The 24,220-nt window shown below is 35.0% G+C and overlaps 1 protein-coding gene across 2 annotated transcripts; it reads left to right on the forward strand.

The window, feature by feature from the left end:
* LOC128211800 (uncharacterized) lies at positions 1–20,816 on the forward strand. 2 transcript variants are annotated; one of them, XM_052916870.1, is made up of 17 exons: positions 1–115; positions 567–632; positions 2,912–3,035; positions 3,928–4,016; positions 4,884–4,990; positions 5,759–5,958; positions 6,853–7,030; positions 7,642–7,767; positions 8,792–8,924; positions 9,617–9,738; positions 10,011–10,127; positions 10,694–10,805; positions 11,717–11,752; positions 14,116–14,303; positions 15,001–15,102; positions 15,967–16,242; positions 17,159–20,816. In XM_052916870.1, exons 2-17 carry the CDS (start codon positions 578–580, stop codon positions 17,363–17,365), a joined length of 2,172 nt encoding a protein of 723 aa, XP_052772830.1. In that variant the 5' UTR covers positions 1–115; positions 567–577; the 3' UTR covers positions 17,366–20,816. The 2 variants fall into 2 exon arrangements, with proteins under 2 accessions (XP_052772830.1, XP_052772831.1); XM_052916871.1 differs by lacking the exon at positions 11,717–11,752.
* The last annotated feature ends 3,404 nt before the right edge of the window (positions 20,817–24,220 follow it).

Consider the following 24,220-nt stretch of genomic DNA (forward strand, 5'->3'; position numbering starts at 1 on the left):
CCACAAGCGTCCAATTACACAGATTTTAAACAACATACAGCGATATGTACTTTCTACGATATGTAGATAAACATGAATAAATCTCATGCATTATTTAAGTTAATTGTTACTTAAGGTAAAGCTGTTATAATTCACATTTCTTTAAAGGCTAATGTTTCTCCCATTGTTACCTGATATGTTTCGGATATGTAAGATTTCGGATAGCCGTATTGTACGGTCCCATATTGTAGGACGTGCATGCGTTTGTTGTTCATCTTTGGTTCATTTTATAAAGCATTGTTGTTTGTTAATGTAAATAGGGAAGTATGAGAACGTTTTATTGAACGAGGTCATTTTGCCGGATTCCTCAAGCCATTGGCTTAAATATGTCACTAAATGATAGTGATGTGTCACTCACTGTCACAATTTCTCTGATAACAGCTGGATAATTGGATGACTCATAGTGTTTGGCTTAGTTAAAAACTACACCTTTTTGTATGAATAAAGAATGAAAAGTATTTAAAAATGTGACTTGTATACTTGTGTCCAAGACTGATGCTGTTCTTTTTGTTTTCATTAAATTTTAGTTTTAGTAAGGATGACTTCTTCAATAATTGGGATCACTATTACCCATGGGGCAGATTATCTTACAGGTTTGTTTGTTTTAACTTTTTAAATTTTAGTTTCAAATATATAATTAAATGCAGCCTGTGAAGGTTGTGATGAAACTATCAGTATCACTTATTCTTTTTTTATGCCCCCGAAGGTGGGCATATTAAAATCGCACCGTCCGTCTGTCCGTCCGTCCTTCTGTCCGTCCGTCCGTGTGGCTTAATAACTCGTGTCCGGGCTGTAACTTTCCCTTGTATGGACAGATTTTAAAATAACTTGCCACGTGTCACGTGCAAGAACCGTGTCCCTACCCATTAGGTCAAGGTCACACTTAGGTGTTTATTCACAATGGAATGCTGTATATAAGGACATAGAGTATAGGTTGTCGTGTCCGGGCTGTTACTTTCCCTTGTATGGACAGATTTTAAAATAACTTGCCACATGTGTTCGGCATACCAAGACGACGTGTCGCGTGCAAGAACCGTGTCCCTACCTTTTAGGTCAAGGTCACACTTAGGTGTTTATTCACAATGAAGTGCTGCATATAAGGACATAGAGTATAGGTTGTTGTGTCCGGACTGTAACTTTCCCTTGTATGGACAGATTTTAAAATAACTTGCCACATGTGTTCGGCATACCAAGACGACGTGTCGCGTGCAAGACCCGTGTCCCTACCTCTTAGGTCAAGGTCACACTTAGCGTTTATTCACAATGGAGTGCTGCAGATAAGGACATAGAGTATAGGTTGTCGTGTCCAGGCTGTAACTTTCCCTTGTATGGACAGATTTTAAAATAACTTGCCACATGTGTTCGGCATACCAAGACGACGTGTCGCGTGCAAGACCCGTGTCCCTACCTCTTAGGTCAAGGTCACACTTAGTGTTTATTCACAATGGAGTGCTGCAGATAAGGACATAGAGTATAGATTATCGTATCCGGGCTGTAACTTTCCCTTGTATGGACAGATTTTAAAATAACTTGCCACATGTGTTCGGCATACCAAGACGACGTGTCGCGTGCAAGACCCGTGTCCCTATTTCTTAGGTCAAGGTCACACTTAGTGTGTATTCACAATGGAATGCTGCATATAACGACATAGAGTATAGGTTGTCGTGTCTGGGCTGTAACTTCCCTTGTATGGACAGATAATAAAATAACTTGCCACATGTGTTCGACATACCAAGACGACGTGTCACGTGCAAGACCCATGTCCCTACCTCTAAGGTGAAAGATACACGTAGTGTTTATTCACAATGGAATGCAGAATATAAGGACATAAGAATGTAGGTTTTCAAGTATGAGTGGTATTTTCAGAGGCAATTTAAAATAACTTGCCATATGTATTTGTTTGATCTTTAACTTTTCATGTACTGACCTTGTTCATAGGTCAATGTCACATTTGGGGGCATTCGTCACATACTGTGACAGCTCTTGTTTTAAAGATAAATCATACATGTATTTATGAAACATTTGCCAATATTCACATAAGAAACATTGTTTTCAATGCTTAAACTCCATACATATAAACTTATATGCAAAAAGGACTATACATCACACTACGATATCCTAGATGTAGCACAACCTTAAAGTTGAGGGCTTAATGCAAGACCGTTGTAATGCCCTCTATTTCTATATTGAGGTTACAACGATCTAACACTAATACACCAGTCAATTGTAACCACGTCCCCCCCCCCCCCCCCCCCCCCCCCCGGTATGGGGAATAGTGGGGATTTTGACTTTCAGTAAACCGCGGCTAAAATCCCCGCCCTGTGGGGATGAACTGATGGTAAAATCCCTGCCAAATGCCCACGCACCCAAGGGACCTTAGATTAGGCCCATTCCCTGCTATATTTTGCGTGAAGACAAAACCACCACATTCACCGGCACTGCGGGGCCACCTCAAAGGTACAAACACGGCCCATATCCCTGGCTATCCCTGGTATACCCCCCGACCTGAGGGGGCCGTGGTTACAATTGCCTGGTGCATAAGCCTGCAAGGTGTATTTAAATGCCAAAAGAGACATGAGTAAGAAGTTCTGTAATTCCCAGTCACTTGATTTCTCTAAAATGAATTTTGAAACATTTTCTAGTTCACTTGGAGCAATTTAAAAGAGTCCATAATTGGTTTTTGGATTTAATTTACTCCTGCCTACAGTCCCTACTGGAGTTAAATTATTTCAGAACCAATTATGATCTGTTTTGAATTACTCTGACAATCATGGTTGAATGGCTTAATTTAATTTTAGATGCAAAATTTATAGTTTTGTTAGAAACAAACATTTTGGTATACGGTATATGAATTTATTTTCCAACTATACAGGTGTAAACCTTGGAGTGGTGATAGGGACCGACCTTCCTGCCCTGAAGGCTAGTGAGTTAAGAAGTCACATCGTAAAACAGGTGCCTTCCTGTCCACAGCAGTTCAACATCTGTACTAAACAAGGGTTAGTCTTGGCTATTATTAATTAGCAATGACGCAGATAAAAATCCATGACTGTCAAGTTGTCTCAGTCCTTTGAAGGCACTTTTGGCAAGTATTTATGTTCCAAAATTTAGCTTGAAATTTATGAACTTTCCACTTGGAAAATGGTTAAAATTATTATTATCAGTTCCTTACTGCAGAAATAAAAGACAATATCCTGCTGAAGTTGAAATATTTGAGCCAAAAATTACATAAAAATACATTGGAATTTGGTAGTATGGGTACCTGTTCATTTATTTATTGCTAATGTTTAGAAGTATATTTTTTTAATTTTTTGCGTGTCTGTGTCAATAAACCGTTGAAGATATTCAAATGAAACTTGGTAAATTTGTTGCTACTGATAATTCATATAGCAAGGCATTTAACTCTGGCTTTAAAATTATTAAGTTATGCCCCTTGTTCAACTGAAAAATGGAGCCGACTAGCGTTGGCAGGTGCTTTGTATTTGTTTAATGCAGCATTGTCTTTCCTTAATGCTGCACTCTCACAGATTGAAAGTTTACAATTTCATTTTTTTTCTCTTAGAATCAGCTATTTTTTTCATCAGTGACCTCAATTCAGTCATATATTAAAGATAACAATATGGCAATAGAACTGATATAGTACATAATTTGGAAAATGGCAAAAAAACATGTTGTTCTTAAAGTGTTAGTAAAGCCTTTAGCCATAAAACATCATCTTTCGAATGTAAATCTGAACAACTGCATTCTAACCTTTTTGTCAGCAGTCTTAATTCTTTGTTTCCAGACAATTACCTAAAGATTGGCTCATTCCAAGACAAAAATTTTTTTTTGTCAGAACGGTCAGTCTGTAAGAGTGCAGCTTTAAGTTAATATTTTGCAATCATTTTTCAGATGGCCTCTCACTTCTGAACAGGAAGGAAAGTTGCTGGTGTCAGAGTTGATGAAAGATGGCAAAGAATTGCTTATTAATGTGAAAACTGGTATGTGCTTTGAATTAGCTACATGTAAGCTCTGAATTTGTTTTTTAAGATTTGTTAGGTAACTGTTTGTTAGTAATAATGTAGCCCCTCTCAATTAACGGCCAACCGGCTGTACTTATCAGACACTTGATTGATTGATTGATGAACATCTTGACTCAGGATTCCTATCCTACATGCTTGATGCATGGCAGAGAGGCAATTGATGTCCATTTATTTCATTAACTGCTGGGTCAGTAACCGCCATACCAGAACAAGCCCCTAGTGCGACTCTTACCTTTGACCACCCTCTTTGCATACAGTCGCCCTCACCACTAGACTATTGCGGGGGTTTATGATAGTATTACATGCCATTTTTTTTTTAAACCTCTGTCAGTTAAAAGAAATGCAAATGTACGTGATTTGAAACACCTTTAGTGCAGATTAGCTTTGTACTAAGTAAGAAACTGCCTTTAAGCAAAATGCAGCCATTTCCTGATTGTGGTAAATCACCAAGATGTATAAATGAAAAAGAACATTGTGTGAGGTACTCACTACTGTATCTATAAAAACAATAAATAAAGAACACCGTAATGTGTGTAGACATGTACAATAACTCTGAGAGACTTGTAAACATAGTATGTTGAAACTGTATTAATAGTGATCTGTATATAGAAGCCACTGGGCTGAATATTCTTTTCATTTATTGATTATTATTTTTTCAAAGTATTGCATTTTTAAAATCTCTCAAGTGTACATGTTTCATTTGATGCTATATATTAACTTGACAAGCAGAAAGGAATTTAATGGGCTGCATATTCTTTTTGTTTATAGAAATATTTGTTGACGTAGTACATTTTTGAAATCTCTCTTGACATGTTTCATTTGTAGCTGGACCGAAGATCGGAGTGAAAAACAAGCAGGGATCAGTGATAGGATTTGTCCATGCCGGTCTGAAAAGTTCTCTGATGGAACTGAAGGGGCTAATTAATCAACAGGTAGGACTTCATTAATAAGCTCATCTGTTTTACGAACAAAAAAATTAATGATGATGTCATTGTTCCGTGACGGCAACGAAGTCAGCAACTGTGGCGTCGTCGTTGTGCAAAATCTTTGAATTTGGCCAGAACTTAAAAACCTTTATAGATTAACTATTTTAAACTTTGTTCTCAATTAGATTGCACGAATCAAAATGCACGTTTATAGCAAGGTCTCATTACTCTGGCTTAATCATTGTTTAGTATTGCCACATTTACGACTTTGAAATAACTGATGAGCTTTGGCATTTTTTTATGGTTATCTTGTTTAAAAATTTACTCCAGTAAAAATCTGCGTGTTTCAACTTCTACCATTAAAGTCTCGTTATGTTTAAGTGGTGTTAACTTATTTATTTGTATGCATATCAAAATAATTTTTCTTATACTTTTTAACTCCTAGAATGATACAAAAATTGCATTTACCGCAATTACAAAATGCAACAAAACCAAAATCAAATCTAAATTTGGTGTGCACAGCGTCATCCCATTTTAAAGCAGTGCCGTCGGCAGCGTCATTGGTATCCAAAAACCTTCCCCTTGGACATGCCTGACACTAAAGACTACACACTAAAGACAGTACAGCAATGTCGCTTTAAAAGTTAAGAGTTATGCCCTATTTATTACTAAAAAACAACAACCCACAAGCGTTCTTGTTTGCCTCATGATGCTCTTGTCTTTTATGAATTAATTATCTCTTATCTCTAGCTAAGTAAGTGGAGTATTTTGCAGATTCTTCATTCGGCCCTGAGTCCTACATCTCCATTCCATTTCTTGGATGAACGCTCCTGGCCAATCAGCACTTGCCAAGAAGGTCACATGACAGTAACAGATGCTCTGATTGGTCAATGTGTTAGAACTAATCTAAATATATCACTTCAGTCTCCAAACCTATCATCACAGAAGGAACCGCCATTAAAAAGGATAAAGTTGTAAGTAAATCAATTTTCATTTTCTTGGGGTCTGCATTAGTGTAGAAGTTTTAAGTAAAAGACCATAAATAATACGTTATGTCAAACAGCAACATATCTTGAACTGTTAAGAGATTGAGATAACCATCTAAAGTGAAATGTCCTTGTATTGGGAAGTGTTTTCAAAGTGAAGATTCTGGCAACACCATTTGCGTGAGTTAAAAATATATTCTTGTCATATGACAGTCATGTGACAGGTATCTATTTTTACCTCATGGTACATGATGACTTGACCTTTTCTAAAAACTCAACAAGAACACTTTAATTTTTACAAATTATTTAATTACTTGATGTATATATTCATATTTAGAAAATTCTGACATCTTTATGGTTTTAGAACATATTTGCTGAGGACTACGGTAATCATAAATATTTAAATACGGTAAAAATTTTAGTATTGAATATACTAGTTTCACAATCTTTAAGTCTTAAAAATGAACATAAAAGAAACCATTAACAATTCTTTAATAAAAATTAACAGTGATTGCAAGTTAAGCTTTAGTTTAAAGCTGCACTTTCACAGACTGACTGTTTAAACAACTTTTTTATTTTTTGTCTTGCAATGAGTAATTTTTTGCGTCAATGTCAGGAAACTGGTGATAGAAGACTGTTGGAAAAAGAGCAGATCGCAGTTTCATATTTACCTTTAAAAATTGATGTTTGATGGTTAAAAGCGTTACTTACGCTTTAAATTTTTTTAAAAAATTGGCAGTTTACCAAACAATAGAGATCTGTTCTATTGTGAGTTTATATGACTAAATTGATGGCACTAGTGTACATTTATAAGAAATGTTTGCATATGTTTACAATGTATGTGTGTGTAAGTGTCACAAATATTCAAAAATGGCCTTTCAGTAACCCGCAGCTGTCGTTTCGGTCCAGTAAGGACCTGGACCGGCCAGCCTCCATGGATGTAGTGGACGGTCGGACACCTGGTAAGCAAGTGCTCATTAGTTACGTGCGATCGGAGGCAGCTACGCATGCTCTCAGACTGAAAGAACAACTGCTGGGACAGGGGCTTACTGTGTATCTGGTAAGTGTTTTCAGAACTGGTAGAAAATGGCAAACAAATTACTGTGGAATCATTTATATTCGTGGGCTTGAAATCGCCACACCAATGTATATTCGCGTATACATACATACATGTATACCCTTTCACATAGACATTTTGATTTCAGACTTAATGGTCAAATTTTTGTTGGGATCTTGAATTCATGGAAAAGCCAGCCCATGATATCCACAGAAATTAATGTCTGAGGAATATTTATGATTTCACATTAAAACTGCTTTAACTGTGGATTGGTCAATCATGGCTTAATCCCTACCGTTATTTCTTCTGTTTTCATATTAAGTATACTTACTATAACTTAAAACCTAAACAAGTGGAGCATTTGAGCACCATTGCCGGTTCCAAATACACATATCATACACAAAAGCTTATAATGAAATTGATGTAATAATTCCAAACATTTTCCCTTTATACTTCTATATAAAAATCACACTCAGGTGGAGCAATTTACAATTTCAAAGAGTGACTGTATGAATTTTATGGTGGTAATGGAAATTAAAGTATTTTGTGGAAAACTAGTGTTACAGTCTAGGATTTAAAGGTTAACTAGACATATTTAAACCTTCCCCCTGTAGGATGTGCATGAGATCGGGACAGGCGTGGACTGGCAAGACTCACTGAACAATGCTGTGAGCAGCTGTGAGGTGTTTGTTCCCCTGGTCACCAACAAATACGGGGCTACACAGTGGACAAACAGGGAGGTTTGTGGGTTAAGCAGTAATATACATGTATCATAGGTGTGTAACGGGAAGATTGATTAAATCAGGCTCGAAGCTTTTATCATGTATTACAATGCAATTTAAGACATGTCTTCCTAACTATCCAACCTACGGTATTCAGTTTATCAAGATAGATGAACTACCAAGTAAGATAACTTTATTTTGGGTATGAAGCAAATAATAGCTTTTTATCATTTAACTGGATAAGGTTTTCCATGCAACTACATTTAAGTCAATATCTCAGCAAAAAAACCCATATTGCATTGAAACTAAATGTTTAATATAAACTATGTTCATTTCCAAGGCTACTCAATAATAATTGTTCTGATCTAAAGTATATATATAAGGTAAAGCTAGCAGACGTTCTTGGGAAGTACACCCTACCAGTCAATTTCCTGCCGGAATGGCACCCTGTCAATACGAGTTGATACCCAGTATATAGAGGATAGACTTCAATAATTATTGTTTGTGTATGTCAGGTAAAACTAGCAGACGTTTTGGGGAAGTACACCCTACCAGTCAATTTCCTGCCGGAATGGCACCCTGTCAATACGAGTTGATACCCAGTATATAGAGGATAGACTTCAATAATTATTGTTTGTGTATGTCAGGTAAAACTAGCAGACGTTTCGGGAAATACACCCTACCAGTCAATTTCCTGCCGGAATGGCACCCTGTCAATACAAGTTGATACCCAGTATATAGAGGATAGACTTCAATAATAATTGTTTGTGTATGTCAGGTAAAACTAGCAGACGTTTTGGGGAAGTACACCCTATCAGTCAATTTCCTGCCAGAATGGCACCCTGTCAATACAAGTTGATACCCAGTATATAGAGGATAGACTTCAATAATAGTTGTTTGTGTATGTCAGGTAAAACTAGCAGACGTTTTGGGGAAGTACACCCTACCAGTCAGTTTCCTGCCGGAATGGCACACTGTCAATACAAGTTGATACCCAGTATATAGAGGATAGACTTCAATAATAATTGTTTGTGTATGTCAGGTAAAACTAGCAGACGTTTTGGGGAAGTACATCCTACCAGTCAGTTTCCTGCCAGAGTGGCCCCCACCCTGCCTTGCCATACAGTTCGCCACCACACAGTTTATACCTTGGATAGACCAAAGATACCTCAGTGGTAAGTGTTTACGGCTCACAATATACTATACTGGTAGATTGATGCAAAAAAATAATGCAACCCATTTGACTTGAATGATCAAAACCAAAAAATATGTATTATTTAGGTACAGATAAAATAGTAAAAGCGTTATTTTGGCGCTTTTTTAACTGGGGAATTTGTGGCCACAGAGCTGTGAATTCTAAAACCCCATTTTTAAAGGTAAATTTTTTTTTTTATCTGTACCTTAAACATTATTACATATACTTTTTTATCACTTAAGTTTAACAAGATTTTATTATCCATTAACACTTATGGGTCGATTTCTGTTTGGATATATGTAAATAAATTAAAGCCAATTGTTTAGAACTCGTTAAGTTTTTGGTTTGATCAATGTTTGCCAAAATGTTTATTGATTGGTCAATATGTATCCATTTGAAATTAGTAACCAAACATAGCACTTGAATGTTCATACTAGACTGAAAATAACCATCTTATCAAAGTTGTGTACATTTGACTGCTGAAGACCTTTTTGATATGATTGTTTCCTGACTATGTTACTTGGTTTAAGTCAAGGATATGTCAAGATTTTATAATATATCCTTACATCGTGAGTTTTTATGACATTTTACTGTAAATATCATCACTTTCACTTAACACTTAATGCTTCATATCATTAATTGAGTCTTTTTGATTATACGCCATCTTTACAGCCAGAGATGAAAAAGCAAGCATCTCGGAATGGTGCGATAGAGATATTAAGATGGTGGCAGGGAAAATCTCCGTCAGAGTTCAGGAACTAACAGTAGCCAAGCTGCCCTCTCTTGTCAAAAGGGTTTGTACTCTACATGAATATGATTTAATTTTATTTTCAAAATTATGGGCCTCAATTAAGGTATTTGACCAACATTGTACACGTTTATATGAACTATATTTTTTATGGGCTTTAAAATTGTTCACCATATAAGTTTCATTTTTAAATTATGGGCCTCAAGCATTAAGATATTTGACCCACATTGTACACTGTGTAAGTTTCATTTTTAAAATTACTTTTACTTTTTTTTCCTACTCATCTCATTTTCCCAACTCAACTCATTTTTCACCCAGGCGACGGTAGTGAAGAGCTGTGCGTGTCTGTGGCTGAACAACTCCAGTGCCACTCTAGAGGACCGAGAGGGGGCACCACTGGTCATGATCTGTCTACACCCAGAACAACACAAATTTGTAAGTGGAACTGGCTAAAAGCATTAAGTCATCTAGTGGTATAAGTGTCTGCTCTTCAAGTGTGCTTGGTTTTGAGCCTCACCCGGATAGACTTTTAAAATTGAAACATTGCTAGAGTGTCGTTTCGTGTGAGGATGGTCCTGGTTTCAATCCCAGACCACTTCATATGGAAAGACTTTAAATTGGTACTAGTAGCTTCTTGGTTTGTTGCTCGTCATAAGAGGGTAGTACTGGAAAATTTGGAGTACTCAGTACTAGTTTAACCCAGGAAATTTATTCTTCATGTATATGTGGTCCTTATTGGGCTTGTTAAAGAATCAAGAGGTCGTCACCCTAATGCAACTTATTGAGATTGAGAATTTTAGGTAGAAGCCCCAAAGGTTATATGATTAAGGTCAGACCTTGGAAAACCAGAAACAAACATTATTTTTGTTACACCTTACCATAAGTTTAGACATTGAAACAAGGCACTTTTTCTTGCTTAAGTTTGGTAACAATGCATTTTAACATAAGGTTATTTTTGTTTGTAAAGGGAAACATCGCTAATTTTACCCATTTTCTCCTAGGCCATGGAGTTGAAATCTCTCCTTGTTGGATGTGGACTCGAAGTATGGTGTACCACAGAGCTTGACCGGGGTCACATGGAACATATAGACAGCCTAGCCTCTAGTCAGGAAGGTATGTAATGCATTGCTGGCTTTGTACAATTATTTATGCCGCCATCAGATAATCTGTGGCCATCAGTCTCTGTGAAAATATCAGTATTGCGAAAAAAGCACAGAGACAGGACAGAACCTAAGTTGTAGCTAACCTTGCATCTTAAAGGGACTAGACACCAGCTGATACCATTGCTTGAAAAAAAGAAAATAGTAAAAAGGCACATAAAATGGATATCATTGTGTACAAAACATAGAATCTTACTTTTTAATATATATCACATCGCTTACGACACATGTATCTTTTACTGTTTTGGGGTATTTTAAATTTGAATCTACCTTGTAAATCCAAGTAAATTGAAAAATAGTGTTGGTAAATTTATCTGCACAAATCAAGTAACTTTCACATGCTGAATATACACACTATAAACTGGAAAACCATTATGCGCTATTTTTAAATGGGTAAACTCAGCTAAGACAGTGACAAAATAAAACGTTTAATCTTGAACGATGATGTATTATTGGCATCATACTGGCTTATAATGACAATGCTAGGCTTCTTTTGAAAAATAATGTATTTGCTGATTCTTGAACCATCTAGTATCTAGTCCCATTAAAGGTGTATTAGCTTATGTCACTGACACATGTTGAATGTCCCATCTGGTGAGTGATGAGGCGGGAGATGGACCAGTCGCCAAAGCTATTACTGCAATATGTTGTGATCATTTGTTTAATGGTGAGGTGGGAGATGGAACAGTCGCCAAAGCAATTACTGCAAGGAATTAATTGTTGTAATAAATACCTGAATATTCGTAGCTTTAATCCTCCATACTCATTTCTTGATTAACATTTTCCTTTTCATTTTGTCAGTTTTTTTGCCCAAGAGAAATTTAAATACAGCATTTTCCATATCTTTGATTATATTTTGAGTAGGATTTTGGAGTACAGAACACGGACATATCAATTTTGGTAATGCAAGTGTTTGAATTTCTTTAACCTGCACACATCAACTAAGACAAAGACTGAGATCCTTACCCTAGCCTGTGTATTTTTACTGTGATCCTTGCCCCAGCCTTTATATATTAACTCAAACATTCACTGAGATCCTTACCCGGCCTGAATTTTCACTGAGATCCTTGTCCTAGCCTGTATATATTATTATTAACTCAAACATTCACTGAGATCCTAACCTGGCCTGTATTTACTGAGATCCTTGCCCTTAGCTGTATATATTAACTCAAACATTCACTGAGAACCTTACCCGGCCTGTATTTTCACTGAAATCCTTGCCCTTAGCTGTATATATTAACTCAAACATTCACTGAGATCCTTGTCCTAGCCTGTGTATTCTAACTCAAACATTCACTGAGATCCTTGTCCTAGCCTGTGTATTCTAACTCAAACATTCACTGAGATCCTTGTCCTAGCCTGTGTATACTAACTCAAACATTCACTGAGATCCTTACCCTAGCCTGTATTTATTAACTCAAACATTCACTGAGATCCTTACCCTAGCCTGTATACATGTATATAAACTCAAACATTCACTGAGATCCTTACCGACCTGTATTTTCACTGAGATCCTTGCCCTTAGCTGTATATATTAACTCAAACATTCACTGAGATCCTTGTCCTAGCCCGTGTATATAAACTCAAACATTCACTGAGATCCTTACCCGGCCTGTATTTTCAGTGAGATCCTTGTCCTAGCCCGTGTATATAAACTCAAACATTCACTGAGATCCTTACCCGGCCTGTATTTTCAGTGAGATCCTTACCCTAGCCTGTATATCCTTACCCTAGCCTGTATATATAAACTCAAACAGTCACGGAGATCCTTACCCTAGCCTGTTTATATTAACTTAAACATTCACGGAGATACTTGCCCTAGCCTGTATATATAAACTCAAAGATTCAATGAGCTCCTTACCATAACATATATATATATTAACTGACAATGCCCCAATTTCTCAAACCATCTTATGTCTCTTATAGTAGTATCAAGCTTCGGTCATTGTTTTGCTCTAAGTAAAATTTATGTTCCCATATTTCCATTTTGAAAAGCTATAAGATGATAATAATAATCCTGATACTATACTATTTATATGCCCCCAATTGTTGGCATCTTAAAAGCACATCGTTCATCCGTCTGCCAGTCAGTCTTTCCATCAGTCTGGCCCAATTTCATTCTCTTGTATTGACAGCTTTTAGAAAACTATCCACATGTGTTCCACATACCTTGAAGATGTGCCTTGTCCCTACCATTAAGGAAAAGTCACACTTAATGTTTGTTTACTATGGAATGTTGCATATAAAGACTTAGACTAAAGGTGGTCATGTGCAAACTGTTTCTCTTGTATGGACAGCTTTTAAAATAACTTGCCATCAGTGTTTGACATACCAAGACCACATGTCACTTGCAGGACCCATATCTCTAATTCTAAGGTCACACATAGTTTTTGTTTATTTATGAATGCTGCATATAAGGACATGGCGTTTAGATTGTTGTGTCTGGGCTGAAACTCTCTCTTGTAGGAACATATTATAAAATTACTTGCCATATGAGTTTGATATACAAAGATCACATGTCACTCAGGCAATGACCATTATGCCTGCCATAAGTGTAAGTAATTTGGTCAAACTAAATAAGGTACTAAAGTTTCTTATGCTTAAAGCTGCACTCTCACAGATATACCATTTAACTTTTTTATTTTTTGTTTTGGAAAGAGCAAATTTTTGCGTGAATATCTGCAAACCAATGATAAAAGATTGCTGACAAAAGATCAGATTGCAGATTTTCATATTTCTGTTCGAAAATTAATGCTTTATGGCTTAAACTGTTACTAACGGTTAAAAAAAAAATGCATAAAACTTCAATTTTTGAACTTGAATATAAAAATCTGCGATCTATTTTTTTGTCAGCAATCTTATATAACTGGTTTCTATGGATTTTCGCAAAAAAATGGCTCGTTCCAAGACAAAAAATAAAAAAGTTCAATCTGTGAGAGTGCAGCTTTAAGATATTTCAAAAAGGACGAGGACAGTGATCCTTATTGCTTCATGAGGCCCAGATAAAGGGCTTGCACATGTAATACATTTGAAAGCTGAAATATTTTGGCAATTAAACATCTGATTTGAGTAATGAATTTCTGTAAATGATTGTATTATTGACAACTTAAAGTGTGTTTAAATTTAAAAAAAAAAAAATTGTTTTTCAATAATGAGACCATAGACTAGACATTTTTTCTCTCTAAGCATTATTGGAACTTTAAGTTTCTTCTTGTTTTTTTCTGTTTAAGCACTAACTTAAACCATCGTTTGTTTGTGTGCAGCTATCAATTTCTCCATCCTGAACGAGGCTGGTCACTCCCTGTCTGGTGACCATGGTAACAAAGATGGCCGCAAAGGCAACCATGTCCTTGACGACATCCGCCTGTTCCAGGAGAAGGCAGATGATGCCAGTGTTGTGATCTTTGTCCTCTCAGAGGTCTTCTCACACTCCAGAGTCTGCCAGCAGCAGGTTAGCTTTGTTTTAGCCTACGGTCTTATGCTATATAATGGACTGAATCACTTTACGCAAGCAACTACAAGCAATACAACTCCACAGATCAACCGAATATCATTATATTCTCTTCTAGGAACCCCTACATATAATCATTTTATTATTCAATACTCTTTTCTGAAACTTTAATCATTCATGTATTATTAATCTGTTTGTATCATATCTCATGATAAGAATGTTTATTGCTGTAAAAAATCATTTTGAGAATAAAAAAGACAGTGAAGTGGATTTTTATTTAAAATGAATGTGATGAAGCCTAAGGCAACCTGAATTAATTGCTAGATTTTCTTCCCCGCCATCCCCCTTTATTTTCCAACGCCCCTTAAATTTTAGTGACTCAAATAAAAGGTATGTATTTGCATTTGGGTCCAGGACTGTCCGAGAATGTCGTTTATTCATACCTACGTAATCAATGTATAGCATTAAAAAGAGAATAGAATTGTTACTGTAGTGTTTGTGGTTTGTCTAGAAACTCATGTATATAGTCCCTTATGTAATAAGAAAGAACTTGAACACATATTCAACAGTAAAACAGTCATCTTAGAAAAAATAATGTCAACCCCCCACCCCCATTTAAAAAAAAATTGAATGAAAATCTAGCAATTAATTTATATTGGCCTAAGAAACTATACATGTTTTTTGTTTTTCCTTTCAGGTATTTTACTGTGAGCATCGTAAGCGTGTCATTCCCGTGCTGTACGAGGATCTATGCATGCCAGATTGGATGACCATGCTGGTCGGATCTCACGGTCTGGAGGTAAACATCCAGTTGAAATACTTGCTTTTGCTGTGTTTGCCTGCAGGACTTGGAAGACAAATATAGTGTTCTTAATTGCAACCGGCTGCTAGCCAAAATGGATGGTTCAAATGGCAATTAGGCCAGTTCAAATTTTGAAAAATAAGTAAATTTTAAGTAGAATAAATAGTCCTTTACTTTACAATTTCAGATGGTTCAACAGGAATGTATTGAGACCTCTACAAATAGGGATACTGTGCTCGGGTTGTCATCCTTGGCATCACACTTTCATTCCCAATCAATCTAATCAATTTTATTATCAACCTTTGGTCATGGTCAGTAGATGACCCCTATTGATTTATGGGTCAGTACAACGAAGGTCAATGTTATGGTGCAGTGTTTTTTTCGTCCAATTCACAATCCAAAAAAGTGTACTTTTTCTCACAAAAATGGGACACCCAAACAAATTTTCAGACCATGAATCTGCACTAGGGCTTTTCATCATTTCTTTGTTTTGAATTACACTAAGCTTAATTAAAAAAACATTGGAAAATATACTGTGGTATCATTTAGTGATCCAAATAGCCGAAACATTTGATCCGCGGAATTCCAGTTACCTTTTTTTTCCACATATGTTTTTTCCTTGTGTCCTATCTATGCTAGCGTCCTAAACAAAGTATTGTATGGTATATACATATATATATATATATATAAATATCAATGTTACCAGATTATTATTAGAAAAAAACTGGAATTTCAATAAAATGCTCATCACTACCATCGTTTGTAAGTGGTGGTTTTTTTATAGATTTTATTCCACTCAGTAGGAGTAATCATTTTGAATTACATAAGTTCCACTATCTATAAAATATTTCCCTGTTTCAGAGATCTCAGGACGAGGACTTCAAGGATGTGTTAATCCAGCGTGTGAAGTCTGAGTTAGACCCCGTGGAGAGGATGAAGAGATCCTACTCCCGATCCTTTTCCTCCCCGTTTTCCCCAGTGGAGGGGAGCTACTCTAACAGGAGCCCTGCTGTCAGGAGCCCAGCCATTAGGAGCCCAGCCACTAGGAGCCCTGCCCCATTTATTGGGAGTCAGACCATGCCATTCTTTTTTCCACCCCGAGTTTATGCCAGTCAGAAGCCACCAGAAGTCTTTCAGGTATGACCTTTGAAACATTGATAATGTTTTTGCCTTAAAAATGCACATCTACTACGTAATAAGATGTACCACAAATTCAATTAATACAATTGTTTTGAGTTACCGAAAAGGATATTTAAATATCAAAAGCAGAAAACATGGTATTTTTACCTTATGAAATGATAGTTGATCACTGTAAATCTTTTAGGACCCATCAGTCATACAATATTTGTGCGTTTACAGCTATTTAATAAATGATTATCTTGTTATCATTCTTTAATATTTTCCATAGATGTAAATATACTTAAACGTTTACCACTCAAAATGTATGTTTATTATACATTTGTAAGTTATATTGATTTTAAATACTACTGTAGTAGAACTTTAAAGCTGCCCCCTCACAGATTTATCATTTTGCCAACCTTTTTTTGTCTTTTTTTAGAAATGAATTAAAGTTGACAATGTTGTTAACATGATTGCTGTTAAATTTCAAAGTGTAACTGCTCTTGAAGTTTAATGAATACCCTTGTGGTCTGCTGCATTTCTAACACCATTTGTGACAACTGTTTCAGGGGTATTTGCTTTTATTCAAATATGTGAGCAGATCAACAAATATTTCAGGTTTAAAAGTTAACAACGATGTCGTTAATTACATTGTTAATTTTAACCAAGTTCTGAACAATTCGCCCATCGTGTATGTGTATGTGTAGCAACCTGTACATGTAATAGATGTAGTTTGGTTTAATAACACAATTTCACTTAGACCTTTTACTTAACGGTTCGCAGAAACTCGCAAAAATCACTGTCGTCCTGCTATTGTACATGTTATTTTATACTTTTACAATATACACATACCTTGATGACAAGAGTGCACAAAAAGTAGCCCACATGTACATGTACAATTGGTGTTCTGTAACCTCTCTTAAATGCCTTCCAGATGGAGGTTACCCCAGCCAGCGAAACGCCCAATGCCAGGAACACATCGACACCTACCGTACCTACAGCCAGCTCCGCAACGACCCCCGACGTCTCGCCTGTGTCTTCCACCACCAAGGACGTGAACGAACAACCTGAGGGTAAACAGAAGTCTCCACTGCTGACCAAACCTTCTCTAAGCTCAATGAAAACTGTTATCTTAGAATAAACATATACACATTGTTATATAATTTAGAACCACGGCATTGTGTTCTAGATATTTTATATTAATAAGATGTACATGTCATATTGTAAGGATGGTACAGATTCTATATACTGGAGTTAAACTGCTTGCCTGAGTTGGATGGCTGGCCTTAACAGTTCTAACTATTTATAAATAAGATGAACAAAACCAACAGCTACCGTAAACTACCTGCATCAGTAGGCTGGCTGGCCGGCCTATCGAATAATGTGATCTATAAATAGAGCAAGGAATTAAATAAGTTTAATAATCATTGCAGTATAATGTTACAAACATGCATTGCTCCAGCGAGGCCTAAATACCATTGCTGCCCTTTTACAGCATCATGTTGCCCTTTTGTTTGACAGAGTCAGTTTACAAAAAAATGAGTATAAAAATAATTATATACATAAATCGTAACATATAAGTAAAGATAACAGCTATAAAAGGTAATTATAACAAACTAACAGTATTGAAAGGAGTAACAACACATACACAACAAGAATTGCACATTTGCCCATGCGATTGCCCGATTAAGGCTCAGTCAATGCACATCATAATTGCAGTTTCTACACTTTTCAAATTCTGGCTGGAGCATTTACATGTTTTTCTTGACACTCCAATTACAATCCTTTAAATGAACATAAACTATTTGGTTGTGACCATGACAATGATTGTATTGATAATTTCATGAAAACAACACCTATAGAATATCTCTGTCTCTGATAGTTATCAAAAACGACGCTTGTGATTGGCTGATTAGTCCAGTGACGTTTTATTGTGGTCAAATGAATGCAATGGTGATGAATCATTTATGTCGCAGCTTTTTGAACTGCTGATTTTGTATTATGCTTGTTTGTCTTGGAAATGTTATATAAGCATTTGAGTTTGATAATTTAAGATAAAGTTTGCAAATAATGATTGTCAATATAAACATTGAGTATTTAAGAATTTCTGTGCAACTGTGCATAGAAAGATTTGGCCAGTGCATGAATAAACGCGAAGTCTTACTTTAACATTCATTCTTTAATGAACTCTGAGTTTTCATTCTGTTGATTGTTTGTCAGAAGAATTTACCTTTTACCATTTTGAATTCCAATATGCCTCATGGCTTATCAGTAAATAGTATTATGTGAATGAAAGAATCCATTGAAGTTTCAGTCCGTGTGTTTTTGTATGTCAGGCAGGAACAAGCCCACCAATTATTGACAACTTGAAAAATGATTTCATCCAAGCATGAATTCACCTTAAATAACATTGATTTCCAATATGCCAAAAGGCTTATAAGAAAACAGAATTATGCGTACGAAAGAATACATTGAAATTTCTGTCCATGCAATTTTGTTTGTCTGGTACAAACAAATCCACCAATTGAAAATCCCCTAAAAATGTGTTTTTTTTGTACGGAATGAGCATTATTGTTGACATAATCAGTATATAACATTTTTACCATTGTATGACATACTCATTGTATGGCATTATCATTATACAGAATAATCATTGTTTGACATTAACAGTGTATGACATTATTACTGTATGACATATCCCATCATGCTAAAAGAGGCATTAAATTATTAAGTTTTAAACATACATGTATTTGTGATAAGGTTTTAATGTGTTTATTTGTTTTTTATTTATTGATAGATACAGATTAATGTTTGAAACTATTTCCACAGTGCTATCAGGTGAACGCAATGCTCAATTAGAAAGTTGGGGCATTTTTACAAGCAAGGTGTTTACGTGGGTCATGCAAGTTCTTTAACCTTTGACTAATAATATAAGTGCCATATTTAAAAAACTACTGATGATAGTCTCATGAAATGTTGTACACATGTTACCAATGACAAATATGTGGATATGAAGCAAGATCTATAATTCTGTCTTAAAGGCAGATAAGCTCAGGATTATGTATTGAAATGTCAATCATTTCTGAAAAAAAAATACAACAAAAAAACTCAAGGTTCTAGTTTTATATTTTTAATGATAAAAAAAAGAAGAAAAATTCCACCGAAAAATGGAGGATTCAAACCTGAGTACTATGGGTGTGCAGTCTGGGACCATATCCATTACACCACATAGTTACTAGTGGTTTTATATAAGATATATTAACACCTCAACTTTCATTCCTTTATTGAGCTGACTTTTGGCAATTGAGAATATTTTCCGGTGAAAGTAGCATCTTCGGATAAGTTCCGATTGCAAATCATGGCATAACAATATATATGTAAATTAAACAAAATTATCGTTTGTATTGTGTCGGCAGTACAGGAAAACTTAAATCAACATTTTAGAATGTGTTTATATATGATATGTTAAATGTATTGGTTTTATTAGTGTTTCAATTTAACGTTTAAAGGTAATTTGAAGTGAGTGATTTTTCCAACGTTGTTGTAACCTACTCCCGATTGTAACAATATGATAAATTTTTATTCTATTCTATTTACAGACTGGGTAAGAATGAGTTGAAGTATTTCTTTTAACAATTCTTGAATGAAATAATGGACTATTTGTGTAAATATAAGTAATGAATTGCTTGATTGATGTAATTATCGGGGATATGAATGCAGTTGGGCTGGTTTCTGTATGCATGAAGTCCTTCCACGCACTTGACAACCCAACTGTGTTCATACCACAATAATGACATCAATCCTGCAATTCATTCTTTAAATAAAAAATGCACAATAAAAATTTGATAAAAATCAACATTGAAACAAAATGTTGTCAAAATTTGAATGTTTATTGTTCTTGTTGTAAACATTGTTGTAGGTTGTGAACAATTTTTTTTATTGTAGGTACCTTTTGCTTATAAGTATTTGGGCAATGAGTATTCAAGAGGCCTAGTTCAACCCCTTATTTATTTTTTTATACCTAAATATAGACAACTGTTTCTGTTAAAGTGGAGAATGCACCTTTAAATGCTTGTCCAGTTACTCTTGACCAACTGAGAAATTGTAAAAAAAGGTTTTTGTTAGTTTTGAAAGTGTTAGTAGTTATAGGTGTTTTAAATGTCCAAAGAGGTTGTGATATTTATTGTTATTATACTATTGTTATCGGTTTACGCATTCAGTATTTAAATAAGATTGAAAATACACTTTAAATATCAACATGATTCTTTTAATGGTTTATTTTGAAACATTTGTTGCCATTATTTCAAAGTGTTAGTGATTCCACATCTATATAACTGTGAGTTTTATTATTTACTTCAAAATTACGTAAATGTTTCAACAACCCCAGGGGCGGTATTCAATATTCAACTTAAGTTAATCTTATGGTCAAACATCATTGACTTCATTCACTCTATTGGTTAGATATTAATAACAAGTAATCCGATTAGCTACATCGTTCTTAGATCCAATTATGACAAATATTGAATACCAGCCCAGGGCCGGTATTCATAAAACATTTAAAGTCTTTTCCTTACTTAAGGCATATTTTTAAGTATCACAATTGTAGCCCTGTGGATATTTCAGCATTTAGTAAAAAGTGTTGTCTGCTCCAGTTCTCATATTTTGTGTTGACTGCTACCTTTCCCCCCTGATATTTGAGGTTGTTGTGAGAATAGCAATCTGCCAGGATTGCAGCTTTTGGCGCACTTTTAGAGCCTTATTATTTTAACTAGTTCCTGGAAGTATTTCCATGTTTGGTATGTATTAAATGAATTCAAGAGTGTTATTCTTTTAATTGCAATATGTTGTATTGGCTGTGCATTCTGTATTTTTGGAAGGTTTGGTAAATTCTGTTCTATCACAGTATTTCAAGATAGCAGCTCTTTTAAGTAACCCTTTGCATGTGTTTCACTGTGTTCATAATTGTTTACAGTAGTAACCACAGTGACCAGATTAACAGACACCATGGGTGAGAGATGAGAGACATGTATACAGTGAGAACACTCAGTTCCATAAACTTGTAAGTGTATCTGTAGTTGTTGATGTCATACATGTTTTATTGTTGTTGCCATTACTGTATTATCTTTGTAGGAAATGTTATTTATCTCATTAGTCGTTTGTTAATACGGGCCACTAAGCACATGATTATTGTATGAGATAAACCTTTTCTTTAACCTTTTGTAATAACTAAATGTGATGATGCATTTAACTGATTACTGTTCATATTATATTTCAGTGTGTTGCTTCGTACTTCGTGCTTCGTGCTTCATGTTGATTCACGATTTATCTGTATAGAAACGAAGAGAGTAAACTATGGAAAACAGCTTTTGTTAGTTATACACACTAGGACATAAAACGAACCTCGACCGGCTTGGTCTTATACTCACTATAACTATATGACCTTAATAAAGGTCAGGGTAAAGGCCAGACCATTATAATGGCGCCCAACGTGATTTATTGTGAAAAGTGTGTTTTTCATATGGATTAGATGAGTGAAATTTGTGTGGACTACAGATCAACTGCCACTGTTGGAAACATAACTATAGTTTTAAACCTGCAGATAACAGGATTTAACCAATACACAATTTGACAAACATGCCATGCATGGAATTTAAATTTGGATTTAAATGTTAATGGATCTATTGGACATTCTTTGAGATGCAACATACCGAGGAAGCCAGCACATTCCTAAGATTGACCCATGTGTACGTTAGAATTCGGATGGATATATGGAATGCCAAGGATGACATTCAGGGAAGCAGGGACCAAACCAGGATATACCGGAAATGATGAACATTTGTTGTGTGAAATGACATGTAGTGACACTTGTGTTTAGTGGCCATTGTGAGAGACTTGCTGTGTTTCTGGTTTTGGATTTTGTGAGTACCATATTTTGCCTAAAATGCTTAGAACTTGCAATTTAATTTCTATTTTGCATTTTAAATAAATAACAAATTGCAGATTCTAGTATTTTATATGATTTCTGTGAGATTTAGTTTCTGTAAAGTAAGAGAGAGATTTCACTTGCATGAATAATAATCTGGTAAAGGTATTTAATTACTAATTAATCCCTTCCTCATAAGTGCATTTTAATATTTTAAATATTCACCACAAATGTTACTCATTTAAAGTGCTGCTGTTTTGAAAATACTGTGAAAACCTATTTGTTTACATTAATCAGCTGTCCCAATACATTGCCAGTGCAACATATATAGATATTGACCTAGTTTGAGACCTCTGAGTGCATACAGGTGTAAATTCCTAAATCAAGGTTATTGTGCAATATTCAAGGTTTAGGAGATTCATTTCCTTCTGCATTTATTTTGTACTTGATTACTTTTGTCATTTTTTGGATGTGTTCATTGAAATTAAGAGGTTAAAATTGGAACTATTTCTTTTACCTGTACGGGACTTGTTTAGATTGAATCATTGAAAATTACTACGCCATTCATACGGCATGTGACTTACATTCTTGTCATGTGATCAGGGATTCTATTTATTGTCGTTGCTCTCATTGGTTGATTGTGGAGTTTTCCCTCTGTGACATCATTGATATGTACCGTCATGTGACACTATCATGTGATATTCTTACACCGTAGTATAGTTAGATAAATACATGTAGTAAACTTTAGAAAAGTAGTACTTGACATTAGATAAATGTAGATTGATAGTATTTGTGTTTTATAGTTAATTAATCAAAGACTATTGTAGTATTTAGATAGACACTATAGCAATTAGGTGCATAAGTGGCTGTTAAATTAGCCAAATTAATAAGACATTTCAAATGATTTTATTTGAACTTAGAAATTTTTTTGGTACTATAATGATTTCATTCAAAATAAACATTGTTTTGAGTGAATTGTAGAAATTTATCATTGTATTTTAAATAAATTTAAAATACTTTGATGGTACAAATACACAAAGAAAACATGTACATGTACAATTATTAATATTATTATTATAAATAATAATATTCATAATATTTTATTTGCAAATTACACAGTGACAGAAATAAATTTGACTTATATAATTTATTATTCTTTGCGAGGAAAGTGGTAAAATTAAATTGAATATTTAACCGGTTATAGATTTGTATGTAATGTGAAAGCTGCTTTTGATGGAAAGAGAAACAAGACAATCTAAAGACTAAATAGTTATGAGTTGTCATGATTTGGTTTGTTTGAATTAAAGGTACACCTTTAATGTTGAAGTGAATGAAATTAAAGGGACAGTTTAGAATTTCAGGTGAATTAAAGACACAGTATGAACACGTGTGTGAATTAGAGGGACAGTATTGATCATCCATGTTGAATTAAGTTAAAGGGACAGTATTGAACATTGTGTGAGTTAAAGGGACGGCATGACAGTTCGGGTTGAATTGAATTAAAGGGACATTACAAGTTGAAATGCTTGAATGAGTTGTCTGATATGTGCATTGGCATTCACCATTGTGTATTGAAAATATAATAAGAGAACACTTATAGTGAAGCAAAGTGGAGTTGAATAGATACCAACTTATGGATGGAATATATGAGTTTATGATACATTGTGATGATTCGTGTGAAATTGGGAGTTATGATATTGTGAAAATAGATTATTGATTATTCAGACGGAGTGATTAAGGATTTTGAATCTACTCATTATCACCGGAGTTTGACTGATTGTGTGAAGTGAAACTATGGTGTACGTTAGGGACATTTATGAAGTGAATTGTGAATTTCATTTTGGAAACTGAGTTTATTTGAAGTGATTTGTGAAATGAGATCATAGTTGGTGCAGCAGTTGTGCCGTTTGGATTTATTAGTGTGAATTTTACATTTTTAATTTGTGTTGTGGTGAAAGCATGGTCTTGTGTTGAAGACTTAGTGATGAGAAGTGGTACCTATTGTGATTTGAAATAATTGTATGGTGCTACATATGGAACATAATTCATTAAGTAGTGATTGATCAAGTGAAT

This window comes from Mya arenaria, chromosome 12 (assembly GCF_026914265.1).
Source record: "Mya arenaria isolate MELC-2E11 chromosome 12, ASM2691426v1".
In the NCBI taxonomy this organism is placed as follows: Eukaryota; Metazoa; Mollusca; class Bivalvia; order Myida; family Myidae; genus Mya; species Mya arenaria.